This window comes from Octopus sinensis, linkage group LG10 (genome assembly GCF_006345805.1).
Source record: "Octopus sinensis linkage group LG10, ASM634580v1, whole genome shotgun sequence".
In the NCBI taxonomy this organism is placed as follows: Eukaryota; Metazoa; Mollusca; class Cephalopoda; order Octopoda; family Octopodidae; genus Octopus; species Octopus sinensis.
In genome coordinates, this window is record NC_043006.1 from 73065508 (window position 1) to 73090278 (window position 24771).

General features: G+C 38.5%; 1 protein-coding gene across 3 annotated transcripts in view; it reads right to left on the reverse strand.

Moving 5' to 3' along the window:
* LOC115216388 (location of vulva defective 1) overlaps window positions 1-24771 on the reverse strand; it is a 131734-nt gene that overhangs the window by 52893 nt on the left and 54070 nt on the right. For 2 of the 3 annotated variants that reach the window (XM_029785683.2, XM_029785682.2), the window contains exons 2-3: window positions 18886-20188; window positions 4891-5644 (exon numbers count right to left, since the gene is read on the reverse strand). In XM_029785683.2, the coding sequence (XP_029641543.1) occupies window positions 4891-5644; window positions 18886-19467 (1336 nt within the window). In that variant the 5' untranslated portion in view covers window positions 19468-20188. Of the gene's footprint in view, window positions 1-4890; window positions 5645-10062; window positions 10134-18885; window positions 20189-24771 lie in introns of those variants that run through there. The other variant, XM_036506815.1, reaches the window with a different exon arrangement.

A 24771-nucleotide genomic window follows, 5' to 3' on the forward strand; every position in this document is an offset into this window, starting at 1 on the left:
CAATAATTGAATGATTGAAAGTGTGGGTGTCATCCACACTATTTGGATATATGCATCGTTTTTTGTCTTTTTTTAAATAAAAAGCCTGAGAGAATTCTATTATTGAGGGGGTGGGGTGGAAATACAGCTTTGACATTTGTTTGCTCATGCTGTAGGGACTTGTTATGTAGAATGTTTATAAAAACAAAAAGACAGAGTGTAAGAAAAATATGGTTAGTTCAATATTTAACAAAAAAAATAAAAAGGAACAGATGAAATAGTTAAGTAATGAAGAGATGGATTTAATCAATTTCAATATTTAGACATGTACACACACACACACATACATATATATATAAATATATATATATATATATATATATATATATACACACAGTCATGTTGAATCTCCTCTGCCACTGGACGGTTCTCCTTCACAATGAAGATTGCAATATTATATGAAGACTACTACAAAGCACACAGGCACCCTCGACTGATGCAGTGAAGATCTTGAATCTTAAAACCTTAAAAACGAGTTGGGTCAATGGAGAGTCTAGCAATGGGAACAAATCTAAAAGTTCTGATATATGGCTCTGCTTTGTCACAAGAACAAAATGAACACAACTGATTCATAATTGATCCTCACAAGGAGGCCAGGTTACTTGGGGAAGATTCCTTAAGGCTGGTAAGGAATATAATTACTTCCAGAAGGTTACCAAAGTGTAATATAACTCCAGCTTTGCTATGAGGAAGATCTTCAGAGTTAAGCTGACCATGAAAGCTGATGGCATTACTGAATGGTTCACGTCTGTTTGTGATCAAGTGCCCAGGGAGGTTTTGGTAAATGACATTATGAAAGACAAAGCAATAAACTAAACTATCCAGTTAACAGGAAAGTCTACGGGAAGACAGGGGAGATGAATAAAGGTTAAGATGCGGAAGTAGGAAGTGTGAGAAATGTGAGTGGGAGACATCGATTAAGAAGATCAAATGGCTTCAGTTGTTTGCTTTAAATGTAAACACTCAGAAGTATTGCAATGAAATTGGATTTTAGTGGAAGCAAGAGAGTGGAAGTCAAGACAACAACTGTAGACTGAACTGAAAAGGTTTAGAGGTCCATGAGAAATGAATAAGGAAGCAAGAATATAAAGAGGCCAGGTGTGACTTAAAGAAGGAATGACATGAGCCAGTCTAAGGAACGGAAGGTGTACTGAAGAACTAGAAGCCAAACTGAAGACATTCGTATAATAGAAAATATATATAAGTGGCTCGACAGGGTAGAGATTTAAATCTATTCAGCCTGTACAACATGCATACATGCATGCACGTGCACACACACACACACACACACACACACACACACACGCAAAGAAAGAAGTTCATGGCTGTAGAAATACACTTTTGGAATATCACCTCTTGGAAAGAGGCCAAGAAATATTCCTGGCATCAATTAAAATTAAATACCTGCAAATGTCTGCACTTAAAATATTAACAAATAAAATAGTTAAAAAAAAACCTTAAGTCTGGAACTAGTTTCTTTGCATTAATATGAAATTCAATTAAAGAAAAAAATAATGACTGCCCAAATATCTGAACAACTTAGGATCAATATTGATCCTAAGTTTCTACCTTTAAATGATTATGGTAAAAGATAAGAATATGCAATAAAGATACCTATATTCATAAATATATCTCACCAACCCAACCAACACACATATATTCATAAACATGTCATATACCTTCATCACTTATCTATATATTCTTTCATTCTTTTATTCTTTTTATTCCACTCATTCAACTTTGGCCATCCTGAAGCACCACCTTTAGTCGAACAAATCAACCCCAGGATCTATTCTTTGTAAGCCTAGTACTTATTCTATCGGTCTCTTTTGCCGAACCGCTAGGTTATGGGATGTAAACACACCAACATCAATTGTCGAGTGATGGTGGGTGGGGGGACAAACACATATACACACCCATATATATATCTTCTAATGGTAGTAATATGGAGATCCTCAGATTAATACCATTCCTTCCTCCAATCCCATCACCTACCTCTCCCTCCCAAGTACATAGAGAAATACCCACACAGCAAGATTGGCCTTCATACTGGCAAGAAGGGATAAACATCCCTCTGTGATTCATCCAATAATGCAGTATCATCCGATGAAATGAATCGATGATGATGATCGACCGGATGCCCACGGATAATACGAACTATATAGAACTAATCTCAAGGATACTGACTGATGTCAAAAGCATTTGATTGATGGAAATGCATGTAGCAATGTATTAAATATTTATAAATTCCATCCCAGAATTATTATTATTAATATTATTGTTATTATATACATATATACATGTACACACACAAACATATATATATATATATATATATATATATATATATATATGAATTCTGCCAAATGCGAGTTTTTTTCTTTTCAGGTACATGAAGCCACTGTCCCCAATCCCAGGGTCTCACGGGCCCATCCCTCCCACACCCTCAGGGTTGGCACTCACAACGTTGCCACACTGAAAGGTAGGTCTAGTGAGATTGTTGAGATGCTTGAACGGAGATGTGTTGATATATGCTGCATCCAAGAAGTAAGGTGGAGAGGAGGTTCTGTAAGGTTCCTCACAGGCAAAGAATGCAGGTAGAAGATTTTCTGGGCGGGGAACACTGACGGGGTCAGGGGCGTTGGTATACTTCTCGCTGAAAAATGGGTAGATAAGGTAATTGAGGTAGAATTATGCAACAGAATAGTTAAGATTGGATTAGTGCTTTACCATGGGTTAGCAACCTTTATATCGGCCTATACCCCTCAGCTGGGGCTACCTGATGGACAGAAAGGCCAATTCTATGACACCCTACTGCAGACTACCTCGTTGACGAACGACAGCGACCTTCTTTTTGTGGCTGGTGACTTCAATGGACATGTTGGACAACATACACAGGGCTTCCATGGCGTATATGGAGGCTATGGCTATGGTTCCCGCAATAAGGAGGGAACCAGGCTGCTGGAGTTCTGCGATGCAAATGATCTTATGGTTTGCAATACTAACTTCAGGAAATCTACCAGTCACCTAATGATCGGGCCGACATACTAGCCAAATTGACTACATCCTTGCCAGAAAAAGGGAAAGATGGCTGCTTATAAATGCCAAAACCTTCCCAGGTGAAGAATGTACCCCACAACATAGACTGGTAGTTAGTGACTTTAGGATCAGGACTAAGTGGATGCCCAGAAGACGACCAACATGGAGAAGAAGAATCTGGAAGCTTAAAGATCCTGCGAATGGACAGAGATTTAGAGACATATTACTTGAAGCCGTTGACGAAATAGAAGGGGATATAGATTCACATAGTGTAGAAGACAACTATAGGTTTCGACGGGACAACCTGCTGAGAGCCACTGACCAGATCTGTGGATGGTATAAAGTCCCCTCTCGACCCAAAATAACATGGTGGTGGAACAATGTTGTAGATAGGGCTATTAGAGAAAAGAGACAGGCTTGGAAGGACTAGAAGAATGGTGGTAGCAGGGAATTGTATCAGACTGCCAGAAGAGAAGCTAGGAGACAGGTTTACTTAGCCAGAGGGGAAGCAGATAAGAAAAAATTTGCCAATGTTCTGTGCCATGAGGACCAAAGATTTGAGGTATTTCATGATGCAAGACAGTGTGTGAGAGAGAATCGTGATGTTGTAGGAGAGAAATGTGTCCGCCTGGATGATGGTTCTCTTGCACTAAATGAGGCTGCAAAGAGAGAGATTTGGAGACGCCACTATGAAAGGTTGCTGAACAAACAAAATGAATGGGGGAAAGAGAGTCTGCCGATTGTCCACCCAACAGAGGGACCAGCTATCCGAGTTGACAGTACCTTGGTAGTTAAAGCAATTAAAAGTATGAAGACAGGGAAAGCCCCAGGCCCCTCAGGAATTACTGCAGAGATGCTCAAAATATCTGGCAGTGTTGGCATTAGCCTGGTCACCCGTATAGTTAACCAGGTGATACACGAAGGAGTCATACCCAATGACTGGTGTACCAGCATAATAGTCAACTGCTACAAAGGTAAAGGTGACGCTTTAGATACAAATAACTACAGAGGTATCAAGCTGTTAGATCAGGTAATGTCAGGTGTCCCAGATGAACCAACTTCACGGCAGGAGGGGCAGATGAGGGCAGCTGCATCGAACTCTCTCATGCACCAAATGGCAGTTGCTAGAAAGCTTTCGTGAAGTGAAACCAAGTAGCAACACCAAATGGCGGTGCATATATATATATCATCATCATTGTTTAACATCTGCTTTCCATGCTGGCATGGGTTGGACTGGCAAGCCAGATGGCTGCACCAGGTTCCAATCTGATCTGGCAGAGTTTCTACAGCTGGATGCCCTTCCTAATGCCAACCACTCCGAGAATGTAGTGGGTGCTTCATTCCTTACATATATATAATAGTCATCATGACCATTATCATTTTAACATCCACTTTTCCATGCTTCCATGGGTCAAATGCAGTTTATTGAGGTAGATGTTCTATGCCCAGATGCTCTTCTTTCTGCCATTGTGAGCATTGGTGACAAAAAAGTATTGGATCAGATGTGTTTCTGCAGAATATTGGACAAGAACGACACTGCATGTATGACAATAATACTCATTTACAGCTGTCATGCTATATCAAGACAGGGAAACACAAATGCAATCATACACACACACAAACAGACACATATAGTACCTTACTTTGAAAGACATGGTTGCAGAATATATACTGCAATAATAAGTACAAGAATGTAATTCAAGTAATTAAACACCACAAACAATATCAGTAAACATTTTCTGTTGTTAAAGAAATGCAAATCATAAAAAAAGAAAAAAACTCAAAAAATTTCAAAATAAAAAAAAAACTCACATTTTGTAGAAGAAGACTTTGTGTAAGCAGTTGCACCCTTTTCATTCTTTCCAATAGCCCTGATGGTTGGCTTTGTATTAAGTTTGGGCCAGGGGGCTCCTGGATCTGGACATTGTGCTGCTGCTGCAGCAGCAGTTGTGGTTGTTTGAGTAGCAGCAGTTTGGTTGACAACCGGAGTCAATATGGGGTTATTACTACTAAGCTGTGGGGACTGGCCAGCAGCCGCACCGATAGGGGCATACAAACTGTTAGTCTTGGTAAAGAGAGAAAATGCCAAATCTGTGGAAGATGACAGTGATGGGGTAGTGAACACAGAAGATGAGGAAGACGATGATGATGATGGAGGATATGGAGAAATTGATGGACAAGAAGGATAAGGCAGAGCTGGACAAGATGAAGGGTGCTGCTGTACAGCTTCCAGCACTTCATGGCTCTTCATTACTGACCCAGAATTCTGTAGATTTGCAATGTTTCCCAGACATTGCAGAGGGGGAGCTGCTGACATCTCTGATGTTTGAAGAACAGTTTTTGACTTGTCTGCAGTGGTATTTTTCATTTGAGATAAAGGTATGGCAGTGCCAGTGCTGCTCTGAGGAAACTTAACTGCTGTCAGATTGAGAGCAACTAGCAAAGAAAGTACATCGGGATTTGTTTGCTGGGTTATTCTTTGAAGAAAAGCTGCAATAGCTTCAGAGCAATGTCTATGGTAATCATATTGAATCTTCAGAAAGAGGACAACACACTTTGCCATTGTCTGAAAATATAAGCAAAATGGAATTAGGATGGCATTATGACATACTTGGGCAATGCTGATAGATTTTTAAAAAGTAAGAGAAAAGATTATTCCACACATATTATAAAGAATGTAATGCAATATTTATTACAATGTATGTTGATATATAAAAAAACAGTGGTTCTCAGTCTCTGGTAATTCAGAGCACTTTTTTATGGCATTTCTAAAACATCAAATGAGATTTAACCAATGTCTCCAGCTAATGCCTTACATCCCACCCCCTCAGCCAAGAAAGCAAATTATTTTAATCAAACCAAAGCAATTTTTGCGCAATGGCTAATCATCAATATTTTCTGAGACATTATCATCCAACGAGTACCTCTTTTTACTGAGCGTGAATTAGTGCTTGCCATGCAAAACTTTTATGGAAATTATTGAAAAAAACACAAGAGCTTGTAGAATGGAATTATATTTCACCTTGGAGCATCACCATTCATGATTTCTTGTCAGATTCATATTCTAATCCTGATAAAGAATTTTTTTTGGAAAAATGTGTATGCAATATAAATATTGAACTTAGGTTAAATATTTTATTTCAAAAAACAAATCCTGACCATCCTAAAAATAACCGACACTCTAATAGTGCCCCTTGTCAGATCTTTTCCGATGGTTCCAGTAGGGATGAAAAACTGGCTACATCCCAATTGTATTTATTTAGACCTTGTAAAGAGAGGGCATGTCATTCATGAGGTCATAAATAGTGATGAAAGAACTTTGACAAACTGATCGATTGTTTAACCACCACATTAAACAAACAATTGATTAGTTAGTTGATTAGATATTTAACTAGTTGACTAACAATAAAGAAGTGATATTGAACCAGTGTGTGTGTGTTATGACCCTCCCAAGATACGAGATTCATTTCAACACATGGATTCACACCAAGAAGCTAGCTAACTGAATACAAAAACTAAGTGCTTGTGTATATATATATATATATATATGGAGCTACACTTCATTATGAAAAATTCTCTACAAAATTAAATTTTGAAAGAGAATCAGAGGAACTACATTTTGTCCAAAAAGATTGGAAAGAGAAACAGAGAAAATATGCAAGAACACCCCTCCAAACGAAACAAACTGAACATTACATGGTCAGCTCACACAGACACTGTGCTCAGTTAATAGGACAAGGGAGAAATAATGCAAATGAATGCTCCAATGAATGCTATATCACTGTCTAACAATATTCACATACCATGTAAAGTGACATCAATGCATGCTAGATGGTTTTGATGTCTGCCATGATCATTTTACCACTATATTATTATTTTTAGTAATGATGATTGATGAAGAGAAAACATTTATATTACACTGTTACTATTGTTCCTGAACGTGGCTCCAATGTTGTGATACTCATCTCTATAAATGATTATATATATATATATATATATATAACATTGGGATTTTGACAACTGTTGTTCTTATAGAACTTACATATAACCGAGAAAGAATACTAGAATTATTTTACCACTGATTAGGAAAGATATCTAATGTAGCTACTTGGCAAAATAATTCATGAAAAAGATCTCTTTTGAATTATCTTATCCAAGCAAGCACGAAAAATAGAAATAAATCCTACAAAAGGATAAAAGATACTCAAAAATTTATTTAAGCAGGCCTTGTTTTGTTATATAATTTATATCTTACAGAGTGGCTTCCAGCTAAATATACAATATACATGTTATTACAAAACTCATTTATGATGCTTGATTAAATGTACATAGCGAACAAATTGAATTATAAACAGTACTGAACTCAAATTATTTTTATGTTCTGACTTTATTTTCTTCATTTATGAATATTTAATGTTTGTTCGTGCAAAACATGGAATTATACAGAATTACATGTGTAAAGGAATATACATTTTCATAGGACTTTGAACTCGTTTTTATATTTTTCAGTGATGACTGCACCCTCCTTTCTTTTCTTATCTTACCCATCCTACTTTCTAAAATTGACATCTTGAAAGGTCACCAGGCCCTTGTGAGAAAATGTCTTTATTTACAAATATGTTGATAAGTATACAACGAGAAGGGGAGAGGAGGAAGAGAAAAAAGAAAAATGCTTTGTAATGAAATTTCAATGGGTTGACCACAAAAAATTGGATATCTATCTATCTATCCTTTCCCCCATCCTTTAACTTTTTCCCTCTTTCTTGTTTGCCCTGAAACCTTTCACTCTATTTTTCTCACCCTTCTTTGTTTTTCTTTCTCTCTTCCCCACTTCTCTGAGAAAAAAAAAAATTGTTTTTTCCTCTTCTAAACAAAGCAAAAAAAAAAATACCTGATTCATATAAATGAACAATGAAATTTGTTTTTATCAGAATTACATGTGTAAAGGAATATACATTTTCATAGGACTTTGAACTCGTTTTTATATTTTTCAGTGATGACTGCACCCTCCTTTCTTTTCTTATCTTACCCATCCTACTTTCTAAAATTGACATCTTGAAAGGTCACCAGGCCCTTGTGAGAAAATGTCTTTATTTACAAATATGTTGATAAGTATACAACGAGAAGGGGAGAGGAGGAAGAGAAAAAAGAAAAATGCTTTGTAATGAAATTTCAATGGGTTGACCACAAAAAATTGGATATCTATCTATCTATCCTTTCCCCCATCCTTTAACTTTTTCCCTCTTTCTTGTTTGCCCTGAAACCTTTCACTCTATTTTTCTCACCCTTCTTTGTTTTTCTTTCTCTCTTCCCCACTTTCTCTGAGAAAAAAAAAAATTGTTTTTTCCTCTTCTAAACAAAGCAAAAAAAAAAATACCTGATTCATATAAATGAACAATGAAATTTGTTTTTATCAGAATTACATGTGTAAAGGAATATACATTTTCATAGGACTTTGAACTCGTTTTTATATTTTTCAGTGATGACTGCACCCTCCTTTCTTTTCTTATCTTACCCATCCTACTTTCTAAAATTGACATCTTGAAAGGTCACCAGGCCCTTGTGAGAAAATGTCTTTATTACAAATATGTTGATAAGTATACAACGAGAAGGGGAGAGGAGGAAGAGAAAAAAGAAAAATGCTTTGTAATGAAATTTCAATGGGTTGACCACAAAAAATTGGATATCTATCTATCTATCCTTCCCCCATCCTTAACTTTTTCCCTCTTTCTTGTTTGCCCTGAAACCTTTCACTCTATTTTTCTCACCCTTCTTTGTTTTTCTTTCTCTCTTCCCCACTTTCTCTGAGAAAAAAAAAAATTGTTTTTTCCTCTTCTAAACAAAGCAAAAAAAAAAATACCTGATTCATATAAATGAACAATGAAATTTGTTTTTATCATTTTGATTTTGTCTTGAGTTTGATAAATAAACGAAAGTGTTAAAGAATTATTCAAAATTCTGACTGCCTCATTTTTCTCAATCTATATATATATATAAATAAATATACATATATACTTTTTAATTATTTTTAAAGGGCAGGAAGGTAAAAAAAAGTGACCCAAGCATTGAGTTGTTTTGTGCATGAATGACATTTGTTAAGTGGCATGCATGAAACTTTCTCCAATTAAAAATAATTTTAAAAATGTGAGTGTGTTTGTGTACAGAGGGAAGAAGAGAGCACAGCACATTGTGTGCGGTTGATATTTATAGTTAAACAGCTGGTGAATGAGCTACTAGCATGAAAGACACCTGAAGGATCACAGCCGTTTGCCTGTGAATGAAACATTAAGTAATACACCAGTGGGATAACTAACTGCTTGCTTATATATATTATATTAAGAAACAACTTTACATTTATTTGAAGGATTATCCCGTAGTTTTGGAGTACAAACTTATTATTCTTTAATAAGAATAGCACTGAATGACTTTGAAGTTTTGGCAAGCAAAGTCATCATTGCACACACACACACACACACACACACACACACACACACAAATGCAAGTTTATCAAGGTGATCTATCAAGTGAAAAATAAAACAGAAATTGCAAGATCTTTCAATGCATTCAAAATGTAAGACAAAAAAAAAAGTATTCACAAAAAATTAACCCCAACATCAAAAGCAAAAAGAATATTCAAACCTACAAACCTAAAGGGATTGAGTATTGGATGAGCAAGTGTGTTTCCATGAAAGTGTGTGTGTATGTGCATACACATCTATATGTAATCATGGTGATAATGATGAATGCCAAACAACATTAACTAACAACAGCATGTATAAGGTAGAAGGGAAACATAGGAAGTACAACAATGATTTGGGAAACAAGAAAAACTAAGAATGAAACAATAACTTGGTTGGGTGGCTGCTATCAACATCAAGTATGCTGTCACGGTTATCTCTAAAAGGGTTATTAAATAAACAAATTAAGTGAAGAGAAGGTTGTGGTGGAAGTAAAGCTGCAAGTGAAACAAAATAGAAGAAATACTCATTGATCCAAGAACTTGAAACCGGTTCCAGGAGAACACAATGGTTCACTCTGTAGAATTAATGGCAGAGCTATAAAAACAATTTGTAAATATGGAGAGGAATTAAAAAACAACAATAGAAAAATACCCAAATGTTCAGGCACAGGTATAGTTAACAAGAGCAGGTAGGGCCGCATGGTTAAGAAGTTTGCTTCTCAACTATGTGGTTTCAGGTTCATTCTTTGTGAACAGCACCTTCTAATATAGATCCAAGCCAACCAAAGCCCTGTGACTACATTTGGCAAACAGAAACAGAAAGCAACCTATCTTGTATGTGAGTGTGTGTGCGTGCATGTGCATTATCAGTTGTCTGTAAGTTTGAAAAAAAAAAGCACACTCAATATGAGGAATCAATCAGTAAAACAAAACCATTTAAATCCAAGATTTATTTATGTTTAACAACTGAATGAATTTAATAAAAGCATCTAAATAGGAAACATCGTGAAAATTGTTCAAACTGAAGTCCTTGAGTGACACAGTTTTCCATTTGAATCAATACAGAATTACAGATAGTATTTATGGAATTTTGATTTACTGCCGGGTGACTTTTGGCCAACCCTGTATAAATATATACTGAGCAGACCAATAATTGAAGGCATTCCAGTCATGACCACATCACCTCTTTTTGATGGATATGTTATATAGAACCACATTGGTTAATGCAGGCCTTTCTGCTTTTATAATGATAGCGTATGATTTAAGGACGATTTAGCTGCTAGTTTTAGCAAGTTGTGTGGCTATGCAGAGGCTCCTTTGTTGATTTAGCAGGTACCATGTTCAATTTGTAGGTAACAGCTGCTGAACAGGGAAACTAAGGGTACAACAAAATATACATCAGTATAAATTGTTGTTTATACCCAAGTCAGCTCTTACTTTAACATAGTAGGGTGTCATTTGAGTGAGATTTGGCTCCTATTTCTAGAGGATTTTAGTAAGTTCAAGGCATTCTTTTATAATTTACAATGGTACTTACAGCTAGAGCTACATATAGATGTAGCTCTTCATAAAATATAAACAGATGAAAGACAGCTTTATCCCTGGATAAGACATTAGTCTACCAGAGTTAACCTACTCCAGGGTGAGTCCTGGCTACATTCTTTAGTGAAGTAAACTGAAGCAGTGCTAAACACTGTTTTCCCCAATATATAATCTTCCTAACTCAAGAACCAGTTATCTAGAACTTTAACAACCCACATCCAAGTTATTTGGCTTTCACTGAAGGGCATGGTTACTTTCCAATTATGCGGTTTCAGACTCAGTCCCAGTGTGGTATCTTGAGAAAATGTCCTTTAAGATAGTCCTGGGTTAACCATAGTCATGTGGATGAATTAGGCAGATGGTAAGAAACCCATAGTGTGTGTGTGTGTGACGTATGCATATTGATTTAGTGCCCACTTTTTCATGGGTCAGACACTTTATTGAAGTGGATTTTTTATGACTGGATGCCCTTCCTGCTGCCAACACTTGTTTTCAGGCAAGGGAATATTTCTCCGACCTCATTATTATTTAGTGTCTGTTTTCCATGCTAGCATGGGCAAGACAGTTTGAATGGGGCCAGTAAGCCAGAGAGCTGCACAGGGTGCCTGTCCATTTTGACTTGGTTTCTACAGCTGGATGCCCTTCCTATCACCAACCACACCACATAGTGTACTGAGTGTCCTATACACGCGTCACTGGCACTGGCCACGACTACGCTTCCACTTAGATTGATGTGTCTTCTCAAGCAGAGCAAACTGCCAAACGTCTTTTTGCAGAATACTAGAACTAACTGACGTTCATTTACAACAATCAAATGATGTCAAGACAAGGAGACACAAACATATATATGATGGGCTGCTTTCAGTTTCTGTCCACCAAATCTACATACAAGGTGTGAGTTTTCCTGGGGCTATTGTAGAAGACATCTGCCCAAGGTGCCATGCAATGGGACTGAATCTGAAACCTTGTGGTTGGGAAGCAAATTTCTTAACTAGACAGCCTTGCCTGCATCTGTATGTGTGCACATGTGTGTATGGGCATGTGTCTGTGTGTTTGTTTACTTTGTGCTTCATGAAAGTAACCAGGCTATGAGCAGTGCTCTTGCTATAATTTCTCCCATCAATAAATCATCTGCTTGGTCGATAGCTTTGAAGAGACATATAAAATGAGAGACTAAAGCACCTTTCGAGTGTTGGGCCTCACGGAGGCAATGACAAATGGCTGAGACCTTTGGCAATATGCCATGCTTGAGAAGAAGACCCATCAAGCCAAGTGAAATGGTAGATGTGACAGATACTGGTGCCACGCAACTGGCACCCATGCCACAGGGATATAAAAGCACCTGTCACACTCTCAGAGTGGTTGGTGTCAGGAAAGGCATCCAGCCATAGAAACCATGCCAAATCAGACTGGAGCCTGGTGCAGCTCCTCAGCTTGCCAGCCCGTGCCAACATGGACAAAGGATGTTAAATGATGATAATGATGACTGTAAGAGCTTTTTGCTGTAAAATAATACCTCAATAATATATTCACATAACCCATGCTAGCATGGAAAAACAGATGTTAAAATGAAATGAACAACAAAGGCGACCAGATACTTCTTTTCAGATCAGATAACCAAGTCCAATACAATAAATATGCCTTGTGGTACTTGATCCTATCTATGTCAGTTTCAGGTTAGTCTTGATTAGATAAATTTGGCAAATCTTATTCATTTCTGCAATGTCATTATAGCACTCGAGGTGTATGTGTGTGTGTGTGTGTGTGTGTGTGTATGTATATATATATATATATATATATATATATACGTGTGGGTGTGCATGTGCGTGTGTGCACATGCATGTATCTCTCTCTCTCTCTCTTTACCAATGTGTTGAGCACTGATTCTCATTGTTTGACATTTACATATATATATACATGTGTGTATGTGTGTATATATATCATTAATATTTCAATAGCTTAGTCAGAGATGTTAATGACTCTTTTCAAGGTCTCCATGACTTGTAAGAAGAAAAAGAAATTATCTACTACAGCTCAGAGGCACCAATTCCAAATGTTTGTGACATAGTAGAGTAGACTCTGCTGAAAGCACCCAAAATCCAGGTGGTGATGTTAAATGTTAAACTGGGAAATAAATTAAGTCTGCTGCCCAAGGACGAAATGGTTCTTTTTGAAGGATTACATACAGTTTCTGTCAACTGAATTTCACTCCAAACTCTTTGATTAATCTAAGGATGTGAGAGAAGATGCTTACCTAAAGTGGAACACAAGATTGAATCAGAAACCACACAGTTGCAATATGAACTTCTTAACCACACAACCACGCTTGTACCCAGCCATCACAAGAATATGAGCTTCTAAATGTGTGTGTGTGTGTGTGTGATTATCATTATCATTTAATGTCTGTTTTCTATGCTGGCATGGCTTGGATGGTTTGACTGAAGATTGGCAAGCAAGTAGGCTGCACCAGGCTTCAATCTGACCTGGCAAGGTTTCTACTGAAGACTGGCAAGCAAGTAGGCTGCACCAGGCTTCAATCTGACCTGGCAAGGTTTCTACAGCTAGATGCCCTTCCTAACACCAACCACTCTGAGAGTGTAGTAGGTGATTTATATGTATCACAGACATGGGATCCAATCAGGTGGCACTGGCATCGACCATGTTCGGATGGTGCCTTTTATGTGCTACCGCCATGGGAGCTAGTCGGGGGGCACTGGCACCAACCTCATTCAGATGGTGCCTTTTATGTGCCACTGGAACAGGGAGTCAGTCAGGGGGCCACCGACATCGACAACATTCGGATGGTGCCTTTTATATGCCACTTGCACAGGGAGCCAGTCAGGCGACATTGGCATAGACCCACACGTGAATGGTGCTTATTATGTTCCACTGGAATGGGTACCAGTTAAGCGGCACTGGCATTGGCCATGACTACGATTTCACTTGGCTCAAGAGGTCTTCTCAAGCACAGTGTATCGCCCAATGATTCAAGTGTACTTGTAAATGGGCTGGTTATGCGACACTAGTATCGGCCATGGTTACGATCTCACTTTACTTACCGGGTCTTCTCAATCACAGAATATATAAGATATCTCATATTTGTTATTGATAGAGGATGCGCAGATTGCACATACTCCCTCAACCTGTGGTATATATATATATATATATATATATAATATATATATATATATATATATATACGTGTGGGTGTGCATGTGCGTGTGTGCACATGCATGTATCTCTCTCTCTCTCTCTTTACCAATGTGTTGAGCACTGATTCTCATTGTTTGACATTTACATATATATACATGTGTGTATGTGTGTATATATATCATTAATATTTCAATAGCTTAGTCAGAGATGTTAATGACTCTTTTCAAGGTCTCCATGACTTGTAAGAAGAAAAAGAAATTATCTACTACAGCTCAGAGGCACCAATTCCAAATGTTTGTGACATAGTAGAGTAGACTCTGCTGAAAGCACCCAAAATCCAGGTGGTGATGTTAAATGTTAAACTGGGAAATAAATTAAGTCTGCTGCCCAAGGACGAAATGGTTCTTTTTGAAGGATTACATACAGTTTCTGTCAACTGAATTTCACTCCAAACTCTTTGATTAATCTAAGGATGTGAGAGAAGATGCTTACCTAAAGTGGAACACAAGATTGAATCAGAAACCACACAGTTGCAATATGAACTTCTTAACCACACAACCACGCTTGTACCCAGCCATCACAAGAATATGAGCTTCTAAATGTGTGTGTGTGTGTGTGTGATTATCATTATCATTTAATGTCTGTTTTCTATGCTGGCATGGCTTGGATGGTTTGACTGAAGATTGGCAAGCAAGTAGGCTGCACCAGGCTTCAATCTGACCTGGCAAGGTTTCTACTGAAGACTGGCAAGCAAGTAGGCTGCACCAGGCTTCAATCTGACCTGGCAAGGTTTCTACAGCTAGATGCCCTTCCTAACACCAACCACTCTGAGAGTGTAGTAGGTGATTTATATGTATCACAGACATGGGATCCAATCAGGTGGCACTGGCATCGACCATGTTCGGATGGTGCCTTTTATGTGCTACCGCCATGGGAGCTAGTCGGGGGGCACTGGCACCAACCTCATTCAGATGGTGCCTTTTATGTGCCACTGGAACAGGGAGTCAGTCAGGGGGCCACCGACATCGACAACATTCGGATGGTGCCTTTTATATGCCACTTGCACAGGGAGCCAGTCAGGCGACATTGGCATAGACCCACACGTGAATGGTGCTTATTATGTTCCACTGGAATGGGTACCAGTTAAGCGGCACTGGCATTGGCCATGACTACGATTTCACTTGGCTCAAGAGGTCTTCTCAAGCACAGTGTATCGCCCAATGATTCAAGTGTACTTGTAAATGGGCTGGTTATGCGACACTAGTATCGGCCATGGTTACGATCTCACTTTACTTACCGGGTCTTCTCAATCACAGAATATATAAGATATCTCATATTTGTTATTGATAGAGGATGCGCAGATTGCACATACTCCCTCAACCTGTGGTATATATATATATATATATATATATATATATGGGTTATTGCCAGTGCTGGTGGCATGTAAAAAGTACCATCCAAACATAGTCGATGCCAGCCCCTCTGTCCCAGCTGGCTCCTGTGACAGCAGCACGTAAAAAGCACCAGCTGAACATGACTGATGCCAGTGTTGCCTGACTGGATCCTGTGCCGGTGGCATGTAAAAAGCACCCACTACACCCTCAGACTGGTTGACATTAGGAAGGGTATCCAGCTGTAGAAACATTGCTACATCAGTCCTCATCCACTGAGGACTGTAAACAAACTGCAAGTTGTGACTCATGCAAACTCAGCCATGTGTTAACAGTATTGATTAAATTTCTTTACTTTATTGCAATTCACACCAGTTTGAATCCAAAGCTGCTTCTCTAAAGGAAATAGCGTTATGTTAGTGGTAGGCTCAAAAAAATAAAAAGAAAAAAAAGAAAAGTACTCCATCTAGTGAGAGATATCATTTAATAAACATAGGATTTACACACGAACTATTGCCAGTTTCATAACCACACTTATTTTGAGCCTGAATGATTGCAGGATTGCATACAACACACTATACAAGCTTGTAATATCCAAGCATGAAACCTTATAGTAGCTCAGTTTTAATTCCTGTGTTTATTAAATATCCATCTATCTGTGTATGTATCAATCTATCATCATCATCACTTAAAGTCCATTGTCCATGGTGGCATGGGTTGGATGGTTTGATTGGGCTGGCACGATTTGGCATGGTTTTCTACAACTGGATGCCCTTCCTAACATCAACCACTCCATGAGTATAAGAAGGTGCTTTTATGTGCCACCAGCATGGGTACCATTTGCGTGACACCAGGGTGCGTTTACATGGCATGCTGAAAATGCACAAAAAATAGACTCCATCAACTGCCAGGGGGACAAGCTCGAGGTAGTAGATAGCTTCCACCACCTAGGTGACCAAGCCAGCAGTGGAGGTAGATGCTCTGAGAGTGCAACTGCGAGAACAAAACCAGGCTAGGCAAAGCTCAGAGAGCCCCCAACCCTGCTGGCAACATATGTGGGGTGAGGTGGGCATACACATTCATCTACACTTTGGCATCCTTGTATTAGACAGCTTTGAATCACCAATTTCTTTCGTCCCTTTCACCTGTCATTTCTGCTTGACTGCTGCTCATTCTTTAGCTGTCAATAACCCCCACCTCACATACACACCAATTTTCCTGCTCTTTCCTTCCCGTTGCATTTACTCTAAAATAAAAATAAAAAAAAATACGACCACTTTAATTCCTTTCCCACTTTTGGTCGCCACTTTCTTTCTCCTCTGCATCATGTGTAATGCCTAACTTTTAACCTTTTAAATTAAGTATTTCATCTTGGATTGTACTCTTTCCCCAAACACTTTACCAATTTTTCCATATCTTCTGATTTTATGGATTTTTTTAAAACAATTTCTTTGACTTTTCTTCAGAATTTAAGCATTTTTCTCTCATTTTCAAATTTTGCTATCATACTTCTGTTGAAATACATGGCCCTTGTTTTGATTAATAGTGACAATAGTGAAGAATTTAGTACAATGACAAAAGTACAATTCAGAACTGACATTAAGCCGAGGTTTGCAACATAAATTAACATGAAATTTTGATAGAAGGTTTAATTTAGATCATTTTAAAACGGGAAATTTGTACCATGGAACCAGAGTTGGTCTTGGGTAGGTTGGTATCAAGAGATATACTTCCTTTTTTTTGTTCTGAACCTGCACACCTGAAGAAAAAAACGTTTTCCCACCTCACTGTTTTTGCACATGTATCAATAACACCTTCCATTTTGTTCTTGCCATCTCAAGGGCTTCATCTCAATACCTCTATTCCCACTCTCACACACATATGCTCTTACTTCCTCGCATAAATGTTTTCATTCTACCTACATAACGATTACATACCCCCACCCACAATTCCACTGATCAATGACTTGTACACTTGTACAAGTCATTGTACATTTGTACACATCTACACACATACAAGCACAGGTGTGGCCATGTAGTAGGAAGCTTGCTTCCCAACCACATGGTTCCATGTTCAGTCCCAATGTGTGGAACCTTGGGCAGCTGCCTTCTACTATAGTCTCGGGCCAACCAAAACCTTGTGAGTGGATTTGGTAGATGGAAACTGAAAGAAGCCTGTTGTAAATATTTATTTCTATGAGTGTGCGTGTGTGTCTTTGTGTCTGTGCTTGTCCCCTGCCATCATTTGACAGCCAGTGTTGGTGTGTGTACGTCCCCTACAACTTAGCAGTTTGGCAAAAGATATTGACAGAGTAAGTACCATGCTTTAAAAAAATGAAATATTGGGGTCAATTTGTTCGACTAAAAATTCTTCAAGGCGATGCCCCAGCATGGCTGCAGTCTTGTGACTGAAACAAATAAGAGATAGAGATAAAAGATACATACACCACGCTAACACATGCATCTACCCACCACCAGTATATCTGCTTCCAGACACAGATACATTCTGATATATATGCATCTACACAACTTGCCTTTTCTTCCTTTCTTAACTCCCTCTCCCCACATAGAACATTTGGTTTCTAACCATTTGCCTTCCTCTTCTTTTTATACACTATTCCCACGCCCCTCTCTCACAATTTCTCTTTTCTTTTGATGAAGAACTGAAGTCCAAAACGTTTGGACACTGTCTCTCTATTGAAGTATTCAACTAATAACATTTTGCCCTCTCTCTGTTGCTGTCCTTTGTAATGTTTATTGTCTTTACATCATGTATATTGTTAATCGACTATTGTGGTCAATAAAGCCTAACCTAGCACTTTCATGCGAGATCTGAGGCCCAAAGTCAGATGTGCAACTGTGGCTGCATACTAGATGCACGATGAAACGCTCTGCTGTATTAGCTCATTACCACACACACTTCTCCCTTGGCTCACTCATGTCTTTCATTTTTGTAGGCTTCCATTCCGTTGCAAATTGCTTCCTTCCATTCAGACATGACGGTGGCTGTGATTTCCCATTGCATGTGTGTGAGTGAATATGTGCATGTTGAATGTGTGTGTCTGTAAAAAGGGCATAAAAGAACACTGAGAAACAAACAGAAATTTTTGGTGACATTTCCTGTCAACAAATTGTCCAGCGTCAGAAAAGACATCCGGTTATGAAACAAATTCTTCGGTAATATGCAATTTGTCTAACCCACACCAGTATGGCAAAATACAGCAATAAAACAAAAACGAATAAAATTGTTGCGGTTACTTACCTGGTTTTGAGAATTTTGGTACTCATCTTTATTTAATACACTGATGTTGGTTAACAGACTGCCCAGCAGGCTTTCCAGTTCGTTAATTTGCGTTAGAAGAAGAGTATTATTGTTAAAGATGTCACCAAGGACCATGCTGCAGTCATGGCTAAAGTGTTCGTATGTCGTGTTTTTGAGTGAGTTGGCAAATGCATCAACCAAACAGGTACCAGCCTCATTGAAATTTGTCTGCATTTCTTTGAACCGTTCAATACTGTCCCAGCAGTTTTGTGGTTCCGAATAAAAATTGTGGTCAACAGGAAAAATAGAGGTTTGCTGTTTCCCACTGGTGACAGTAGTAGTAGTAGTAGTAGGAGCTGTAATGGCAGTAGTCGCAGTTGTGCTGAGAGTACCAGCTGCAGCTGTACATATGGTACCAGTTGTTGCTGCTACTGACATAGCAGCAGTAGTAGTTGTCGTCGTCGTAATTGTAGTAGTAGCAGCAGTAATGGTGCCTAGATTTGGGGTGCCGGTGATATCGGAAGGGATCTTAGTTTCAGGGGGAAATGGTAAATGCTGATGATGCTGATGTAAGTTTGCCATATTTTCGGTTGATAATGACAATTATGCATACACATATATACACATATACATACACACACACTGTGACTTAGACATACCAAATTAATATTATGAACCTTGTATAAGAAAAAAAAAGTAAAGAAAGGATGCTCTGAAAGTAATTGTGTGGATGGATGGATGGAGATTATTTCATATATAGATATATATAATATATATAAGTATATACGTAAATATTTATTTATATAGGGTAAGAGAGAGAAAGAGAGAGAGAGGCATTTCTTTTAGATATATAGAAATATATATTTTTACACATATATTTATATATACATATATTTATATATATATGTGTATTATATATATACATAAATTTATATATTTACTTGCGGGGATGTAAAAGGCACACTATGGGAGTAAAGTGACCACAATGACATCTAAGCAACAGCTCAATATCATTGTAGTGCTAAGATGCTTTTATGCCATGCATGGCTGCTGTGGTGAAGCAGTGGATGTGCAAACTAGACTGCAGCAGTGACAATGTCTGCTCCTGCGGTGGCCGTTGCTTCTGTTCTCCTGACAACTGCAGGTAGTACTGGTTGTGATATTGCTGCTGGCTCTCTGGTTGTCTTGGCTGGAGCTGGCATACACTTGCTAGGGTAAAAATAACCAAGAGGAGGTGTACCATCTCCATTAGGCTCCCTGTCCAAGGGAGACATAATTGGGTTCCCCTGCTTCAGTTATGAATCTGCAAAAACAAAGAAAAAAATATATTGTTTTATATATATATATAAAAACAAAAACAAATGAACACACATGTACATAAACATTGTATTTTAATTTTTATGTCGACCTTTCCAAGTAGACATGGGTTGGATGTGACAAGAAACAAAATTCAAGCACTGCACCAAATGAATAAGCAACAAGAATATATTCTCTGAAAGCATCAATGCTATTTGATGCCAATGGAGAAAGTGATACTGCAGAAAGGATAGTGACTTCCTGTTGACAACTGATTAAGGAGCAACCTATATGGAAACTAACAACAATATGTGCCAGTGCCACGTAAAGCATTGGTCGGTTCAGAAGTACAATAGATGTTTATCCAAGGTGCTGTACAGTAGGACTGAACCCAAAACAGTGGGTTGTGAAGAATGCTTCTCACCCACACAGCTATGGCTGTGATTTGAGTAAGACTTAGCTACTATTTCTAGCTGATTGAAAGACCAACTAAAGTGAACTTCTGTGTAGGGCAAACAATCTAATCTTTTGGGTAAGTAAATCACCATCAACATTTAATGTCTGTTTTCCAAGCTGGCATGGGTTGGATGGCTTGACTGGAGCTGGTAAGACCCAGGGCCAGCACTTGGTTCATTAGTCTATTTTGGCTTGGTTTCTACAGTTGGATGCCCTTCCGAAAGCCAACCACTACACAGAGTGTACTGGTGCTTTTTATGTGGCACTAACACACAAAAAAAAAGTTATCATGCTCATTTGAAATAAACTGGTAACAAATGAATTCAACTGCAAATACAAACACGGAGAAAAACCAAAGAAAAGAGAAGGAGTAAAGAAACTTCAGTTTGTAAGAAAAAGAACAAAACATAGCAAAACGTATCAAAACAACAACAAAAAAAGCCAACAGATACTGTAAGAAGCATTGATTAAAGATGTGAGAGGACTAACTTAACAAAAGGCAGTGATTAAAGCTGTAAGACTTAACTTACTAATGTCTGATAATACAACATTATCACGTTTTCCTCTGTCTATTTTTATCTAGAGTGCCCCTCCAGCACTAATTCATTGTCAACCCTCCTTCCCTCCATCAACTACTCATACATATTATCTATTCACATCACATATCCATATCAGTTCAGTTATATCTCCTGATATCTTGCAGATTTCTTTCTTTGCTTTTCTCAGTTCACTTACAACCACACCACACAGCCTACCCAGACACAGTTATGAAGCCTGCTTTGCAACTGTGTAGTTCTGGACTCAATCCCACCAGAGGCAAGAGTCTTCAACTAACTGTAGCTTTGGTTTGAGACCAATGCATTTGTCAGTGGAATTTGGTGGAGGGAAATTGTGCAGAAGCTGAAGGTGTGTGTGTTTGCATATATTGGAGTGCTGAGGTGAATCTTTTACTTGTGTTTCAGTTGTAGAACAGTGGCCATGCCGGGGCACTGCACAGACGGATATAGCCAAACAAACCAATTCCAGTATTTATTTATTAAGTCTGGTACTTATTCTATTGTTCTCTTTTGCTGAATCATTAAGTTATGGGGATGTAAACAAACCAACACTAGTTATCAAGCATTGGGGAACACACACACATATACACACTCATGCACATATAAATACATACAATGGGCTTCTACACAGTTGCTGCCAAACAAATTGACTTACAAGGCATTGGCTGGTATGGGGCTATAGTAGAAATAGTAGGCAGTGCTCCAGCATGGTCACAGTCACAACTGAAACAAGCAAAAACGCACACAAGATTCCACATAGTTTCCATCTAGCATATTCACTCACAAAGCACTGGTTGGCCTGAGGCTACAATAGAAGACACTTTCCCCAAAGTGCCATGGAGTGAGACTGAACCTCAAACCACATGGTTACAAAGCAAGCTTCTTTAACACACAGCCATGTGGTCAAGAGTTTAATTGATAATCATGTGATTTCAACTACTCTGCTGCAAATTGGGCAAATATCTTCTACCACTAGCTTGGGTGGACTGATGCCTGATATGTGAAATTTAGTAGACAGAGGCTATGGAAGCATGTGTGCATGTGTTTCTTAGTCAGGAAGGAGGCTGTGCTCACTTATGATCCCTTCCAAGAACCTCCAAGATAGATGGGGGGGGAGGGGTAGTTGTTCACAAGACACCTAGATCAAATGTTTACAATAAATTGGACTGCTAAAAGCACATTAGAGCTGGTGTTAAACCAGAGTGATGTATTAAGTGTACCACCTAAGTAGGCCATGGAAGGATTTTGAACTTGGTGCCACATAAAAAGCACTGGTGCTGCTGTCATGTAAAAAGCATCTAGTACACTTTGTGAAGGTGGCTGGTATTCTAGATGCAGGTGTAAAAACCAAGCTAAAACAGACTATGGAACCCAGTGTGGCTCTTGACCTTGCCAACTCCTGTCAAATCATACAACCCATGCCAGCATGGAAAATGGACATTAAATGATGATGATGTTGATGAACACAAAGAACCAGAACAAATGCCCCAATGCATTCTGTCTGATGCCCGAATGATTCTGCCAGTCCACTGTCCTAGAATGGTACTTTATAGACCCTGAAAAGGATGAAGGCAAAGCTGAGCTTGGCAGCCACTGAACTTAGAACCCAAGACATTTTGTCCAACTTTCTAATGGTTTCTGCAGGTGGATATCAGAAAGTCAGACAAAATGCTTTGCTATCAACATTGCCACTAAGCTGTGTAGTTGCTGGACTGATGCTGTGCTTATTGAAAATCTTTGCAGCAGATTTTAATTTATAAATGAGTTTGTCATAAGCTACATGGAACATTGAATGCGGTACACTGGCTTTGAATAGAAAATATTTTTGCTCAAATTATCGAGTTCCCTTTAGTCATTAGGAAAAATTAGAGGAAATGTTGCTTGTGGTATCTGATTATGTGCCTTTTCTTTCTGAGTTCAAATCCTATTTATACTGACTTTACCTTTCCTTCTTTCAGTGTCAACAATATAAATACCAGACAAAGTACTGGAGAAGGGGAGGTCAACATGATTCATAAAGACCGTAATTAACACCAAGATCACAGTTCAGTGATTGAAACCAATAGTAAAAGAAAATAGAAACCATCAAATAATTTAGTTTGTCGAAGAATGGTTTATTTATTATTTTACTTTGCTTTAGCCCTTCTCTCATTCTTGAGGTAGACCAACCAACTTATAGAAGTGGTATTAGTTACACATCATTACATCTGGTTTGACATAACTGGGTTAAATGCATACATCCCCTTGCATAGTTAGATAACTAGTGCAAAGCAAGTTTTGTTGTGAAGGGGTTAGGACTGAAAGACCTCAACCAGCCAACAATAAATTGAATCAAGCAATTCATGCTTGGGTTGCTCCAATACATAAAAAAAACAACCCAGATACATAGGTTTTTGTTATGGTTTTTTTTTTTTTTTTGTTTTTCCCACCAGTTGTGACAAGGTTAAACCAACCTTTGAGAGACACCCAATGACAGAACACTGAATCAAATAAAACTTTGAAAGCCTCAACAATGAATAAACGATTATGTAACATACAAAAGTTGTAAATTAATAACATGTTGATTTAAATGCAAAAAAATAAACTAGTTAAACTATCACCTGAAAATAAATTACTTTCACACATAGGTAGTGTAAATCAATAGAAAATATTCTCATAAAAAGGGCAGTGGGTCAGCAAAAGTGTTAGAGTAATGGACAGAATGTCACAAAGTGTTTAATTGTTTATCTGTAAGCTCTGAATTCAAATCCTTCTGGGACTGATAAGTACCAGCTGAGTACTGAGATCTATTTAGTTAGCTATAGTCATCTCCCTTATTTGAAACCTAGTGCCTTTGTAAAGTGAAGGCGCATGGCTCAGTGGTTAGAGCATCGAGCTTACGATCGTGAGGTTGTGAGCTCGAATCCCGGACCGGGCTGCGTGTTGTGTTCTTGAGCAAGACACTTTATTTCACGTTGCTCCAGTTCACTCAGCTGTAGAAATGAGTTGCGACGTCACAGGTGCCAAGCTGTATCGGCCCTTGCCTTTCCCTTGGACAACATCGGTGACATGGAGAGGGGAGGCCGGTATGCATGGGCGACTGCTGGTCTTCCATAAAACAACCTTGCCCAGACTTGTGCCTCAGAGGGTAACTCTCTAGGTGCAAACCCATGGTCAGTGTCTGACCGAAGGGGGTCACCACCACCTTTGTAAAACTATAGCATTAATACAACAACAACCCTTGCTAGTAAAGGCACAAGGTCTGAAACTTTTTGGGGGGAAGGGATTAGTTGATTACATCGACCCCAGTGTTTCACTGGTACTTAATTTATTGACCATGAAAGGACGAAAGGCAAAGTCAACCATGGCTGAATTGCTTCTGCCACTTACTGTCAAACTGTAACATCTCTTATCCTTCACTTGCCCCAGGACGTTGGGGGTGTCTCGGCAAGGGATTGTAACAAACACGGAAATTAAAATTAAAAATAATAATAATAATAATGATAATAATCCTTTCTACAATAGGCACAAGGCCTGAAATTTGTGGGGATGGGACTAGTCAATTACATTAACCCAGTGTTTCACCGGTACTTAATTT